The 4,476-nt window shown below is 42.7% G+C and overlaps 1 protein-coding gene across 4 annotated transcripts in view; it reads left to right on the top strand.

The window, feature by feature from the left end:
* The window catches only part of col16a1 (collagen, type XVI, alpha 1), an 88,634-nt gene that overhangs the window by 55,343 nt on the left and 28,815 nt on the right, over positions 1-4,476 (top strand). For all 4 annotated transcript variants that reach the window (XM_032535244.1, XM_032535245.1, XM_032535241.1 and 1 more), the window contains 12 exons: positions 542-649; positions 1,022-1,144; positions 1,261-1,314; positions 1,422-1,463; positions 1,851-1,886; positions 1,968-2,021; positions 2,131-2,199; positions 2,301-2,345; positions 2,713-2,739; positions 3,699-3,755; positions 4,060-4,104; positions 4,253-4,324. In XM_032535244.1, coding sequence (XP_032391135.1) covers positions 542-649; positions 1,022-1,144; positions 1,261-1,314; positions 1,422-1,463; positions 1,851-1,886; positions 1,968-2,021; positions 2,131-2,199; positions 2,301-2,345; positions 2,713-2,739; positions 3,699-3,755; positions 4,060-4,104; positions 4,253-4,324 — 732 coding nt within the window. The remainder of the gene's footprint in view (positions 1-541; positions 650-1,021; positions 1,145-1,260; positions 1,315-1,421; positions 1,464-1,850; positions 1,887-1,967; positions 2,022-2,130; positions 2,200-2,300; positions 2,346-2,712; positions 2,740-3,698; positions 3,756-4,059; positions 4,105-4,252; positions 4,325-4,476) is intronic.

Raw genomic sequence — 4,476 nt, 5'->3', positions numbered from 1 at the left:
GCCAAACCGACTGAGAGGATTTTTTAAGGCTATAACCATTATCAGTATTTTCCAGTGAGATAAATCTCAATCTCAAAAATAATAAAAACACAAATCCAAACCAGCCAATTATAATAAAAAATAAGGCTTAAGTTTGACATCAACAACTTGGCCGCCGAGGGGAAATTGATGAGTTTTCTTATAAACCAACAAAATTGATGTTTACATTCTGTGTTTTTCACCAAAACACATTGTGTGCATCCTTGATGTCTAAAACAAAGGAGTACATTCCTTCCTCATAAAACATTTGCATAGCAGATATTTTGAATGTTTTAAATACTGCAATATTTACATCCCGGTGTACTTGCTAGTAGTCTTCTTCCTAACTGCCCTTGCTGGTGCATTGCTGCGTTTTCTTGCACATTACTGCCACCAACTGTTGATCAGTGTAATATTGTGTGACCAATGGCGTCCTTGTATGCTCAAACAATAAAATTGTGAGAGCAACAGTTCATAGAGTTGACTGTTAGGGTCTCTTATCGTCATATTTCAATGTTACAAGGGTGAAAAAGGAGATCAAGGAGATGAGGGACTGAATGGAGCTCCCGGAGCCCCAGGACTGCCTGGAGAGCCTGGTCGGGATGGACTGATGGGCTTGAAGGGAGCAAAGGTACGGAGTAACCGAAATGTTAAGTCAGATCAACTTTGCTACACTTTATTTTGCATCCGCTGACTGATTTATTGCATCAATGGTAAAGTGAGTACAATGTAAAAGCAGCCATGTTTTCTGCACACCATAAATGATAGAGATCTAGTTGGGTCTTTTTGAGTTTGTACGGATGGGTCTTTTGTCTCTTCATCTACGGAGACGTCAAATTACAGGTGATCTTAGATGCCACTGGTCACACTTTTGGACCAATGATGGTTTCCAGTTGTTAAAAATGTACACTGATTGGCTAAATAGGGGCATTATTATTATTGTTCAATTTGATTTTTCCAAAAGGTTCCTGGATCATGATTTGAATTTGTTGTGTTTTCCCAGGGTGATGCTTGTACCAGCTGTGCTTCTGTGGGCACTGCTGTGGGCGATGGTGTAACTGTGCAAGGTCCTAAAGGAGAGAGAGGAGACCCTGGTCCCGCTGGGGAAGGGAAGTCTGGCAGAAATGTGAGGGATTTGTGTATTTATTTATATATAAAAACATATTTTGTAAGTATTTATAGATGTACTGTACTTCTGTCTAGGAAAATTGATGATGATCATCTTACATGTTTTCTCTTCAGGGAAAACCCGGCTTACCAGGTGTGCAGGGGCCTGCTGGGCCCAAAGGCAGCAAGGTGTGAATGAGCATTTTTCTATCATGTTCATAAATACATGCGTAGAATTGTTTCTTATCATGTGTCACTGACGGATACTAATCTGTGTTGTCCTGTGCCCCATGTAGGGAGAAGCTGGAGATGCAGGAGTCGGCCTTCCAGGACCACAAGTAAGACTGATGTGTCCACATCTGGAGTTTTTATGTCATCAACTGCTGCTGCTCCTTCATACAAAACATACACACATCTCCTAGGTGGATGTGGTCCTGCTGTGATCTCAGTAATAAATATTGTTTTCCTGCCTCTTAAATCCAACAATACATTCATGAAGTCGTAAATAACCATCTAAAAATACCCCTGGGCTGTTCGATCTCTAAGTCCTTTGGTTCCTTGTGGAATTGTTATTGCGTTGTTGACACCGGGGAAGCCCGTTCTTCCTTACTACACCACTGGGAAAACATGTGAAATAACTCTTACAGTGCAAATCTCCATTCTTTGTTTCCTTCCCACCTAAACCTCCTGCCTTTCTTTTTTTGTCTTTTTCATTAATGGCTTAGGGTGAAGAGGGACCAAGAGGGCTCCCAGGACTTGTAGTAAGTCAATGTCATATTTCTAAAGTTGTACTTTTCTCCACTACATTTTCGGATTTTGGTCTAATCTCTTTCTTTGTACAGGGACCACCTGGAGCCAGAGGATTGACTGGCCCTGTTGGCCCAGAAGGAGGAAAGGTAGCATAGGATATAGAGGTGTAAGCCCAACGTATTGTTGCAATATGCAATCACATGTACCTCATTTTGTTTGAAACAGTGAACCCACGTGAGTGTTTCCTGTTCATAGGGCTCCAAAGGTGAAGTCGGGCTTCCAGGACCACAGGGGCCTCCGGGCATTGGAGTAGCAGGGCCCGCGGTAGGACCCAAATGCATCTTTTTGCCTGTGCACATTGGCATATAATGTCATGCTGTTATCTTGTCAAACGACAACTTTCCTACTTACTTTTTCACAAACAGGGCAGAGATGGAGCCCTGGGCTCTCAAGGAGCTGATGGCAAACCTGTGAGTTGTCTTGTTCCTTGTCTTGAAGTGTTTCATTTGCATGTTTTTGCACATGTGCATCAACAATTTGTAGAGATGTTCTAGAAATGTAATTGTCTCTGTGTTAGTGTCTGTTTAGACTTTTAATTTTCTTTAAGCTTCTTTGGGAATTGTCCTTGGTTTAGGCATCATTTGTAACCAAGGATGTCTGCCTCGATCCATAACAGAGGCAATGTCTGCTCCCATTTCATCCTCTGTCCCCTGATCTACGCTCAGCTCACTGCCCTGCGAGCTTTCTTCTGGAACAACAAAGCAAGAGTAACTAAGTGCTTGTGTGTGTGTGTGTGTGTGTGTGTGTGTGTGTTTGAGCTGTCTCCTTCTTTTGCAGGGTCTTGATGGAGCTAAGGGGGACAAGGTAAGTCTACCGTTTTGTTTGGATGAAGGGATCTGGAGGGGTTTGAATATAAGGGGGTGGAACAGATGGTAATCACAAGAGATGGTTCCCTTCACCTCACGCACGCACACACACACATGCACACACACACGCACACACACACACACACACACACACACACACAAACACACGCATAAGTGCGCTCACACACACCTGCCTCGGGCTAAAGATAGACTGGTAGCAGAGGTGACAAGTGTACTGTTGCTGGCAGACTAGAGGAGTTTTGGGGCCTTAAGAGAGAAAGTGTGTGAAACTATTAATTACCGCATTCATCGGAGGCACCAGTCCAGACTGTTACTGAGAGGTTGGGAGAGATGAAGAAGCAGTGAAGGCAGTGCTTGAGGGTTGGGAGGGGTGTGGCATGTGGGACATAAGCCCACAATTGACAAGAAAGTTGAGAAAATTGAGAGAGAATAAGCTAAATAGGTAAAGTTTTGCAGATAATTCAGAATCTTTATTCAGTGTATTCATATAAAATCTGGAGCTATGCTCTGTACTGTTACATAAATACTAAGAAACCTGATTTGGACTAGGAAAGTAGGGAGAGCAGGTATGTAATAGGGATATCATGGGCTCCTCGTATTACAGATGTTGGGTGAATGCATCTTTCTTCGAATCATAATATTATCCATTTGTTGTATTCTTACATTACATTAAGGTTTTAGGGACAAATTCATGTAATGCAACACTTTCAGTTCATAAAGTAGTATAAAAATAAGCATTCATAGCATGTCACCCCTTGCAGTTTTGAGTTTCTTTGTGATGCATTATATTTTAGGATTTAGCAAAACTGCACAGGAGTTTCCTAAAAGCTCAAAGAGTTTCGACTCTAACTAGGGCTGTAATGTTAAATGAGGACTCGTTTTGCAGCTTGTGCTTAAAATTGTGCTAAGACTTTCACTTTTTTATGCATGTTTCAGGGTGAGCCTGGAGAGTGCAACTGCATAAACCCTGTGCACACGGGCATTGGCGGACCTGTGAGTACACATGTACACACACACACACACACACAAACACAAACAGACCTAATCTAAAGAATGGTTGCCTCGCGACAGTAGACTGAAAACATTGATTTCTTTTAAACACACAATCAGTAGGTTTATTATGACTCCATAGGGGGCATATTGAGAAGAATTTACCTTCCCGCTGAGTTACCCACCACCACCACTTGCATCTTTCTGTGTTTGACATTTGTATTATTATTCTTAACATCACACTGCACTTTCTGTATATTTAGCAAGCACCAGTGCTGCTCTGATTTTGCCTACCTTTGTCTTCCAGGGAGCTCCAGGAACTCCAATAAACCCATGGCAGCCCGGGCCTCAGGTCTGATCTGTCAACCAGCAGCCCTGTCTGCAAGCAGTGTTTCTGTTCTTACCTTGCAGAGATTGTTTCGGATAATCACCAAATTCTTCCTTCATGTTTGACTATGAATGTGTGATGTCATTTGTGGCCATGTCTTTGTGTGTTCTAGGGCCCACCAGGACCTCCTGGGCCACCTGGCCCACCTGGGCCTCAGGGTGTTAATGGAATCGAAGGACCACAGGTAGGAGAAAAGGGGCAGTACAGTGGTGAGGGTGGTATCTTTTCAGTTCATTTCTGCTCCATCAGCTTGGATTCAACTGCAAGCTGCTTGATGTAATTTCCCTGTGCGGGATCAATAAAGTATGTCTTAATCTTATTATTAGGCTTTCAGTT

This window comes from Etheostoma spectabile, chromosome 14 (genome assembly GCF_008692095.1).
Source record: "Etheostoma spectabile isolate EspeVRDwgs_2016 chromosome 14, UIUC_Espe_1.0, whole genome shotgun sequence".
Lineage (NCBI taxonomy): Eukaryota > Metazoa > Chordata > Actinopteri > Perciformes > Percidae > Etheostoma > Etheostoma spectabile.
The sequence above is the reverse complement of the archived record's forward strand: the minus strand, read 5'-3'. Positions and strand labels throughout refer to the sequence as shown.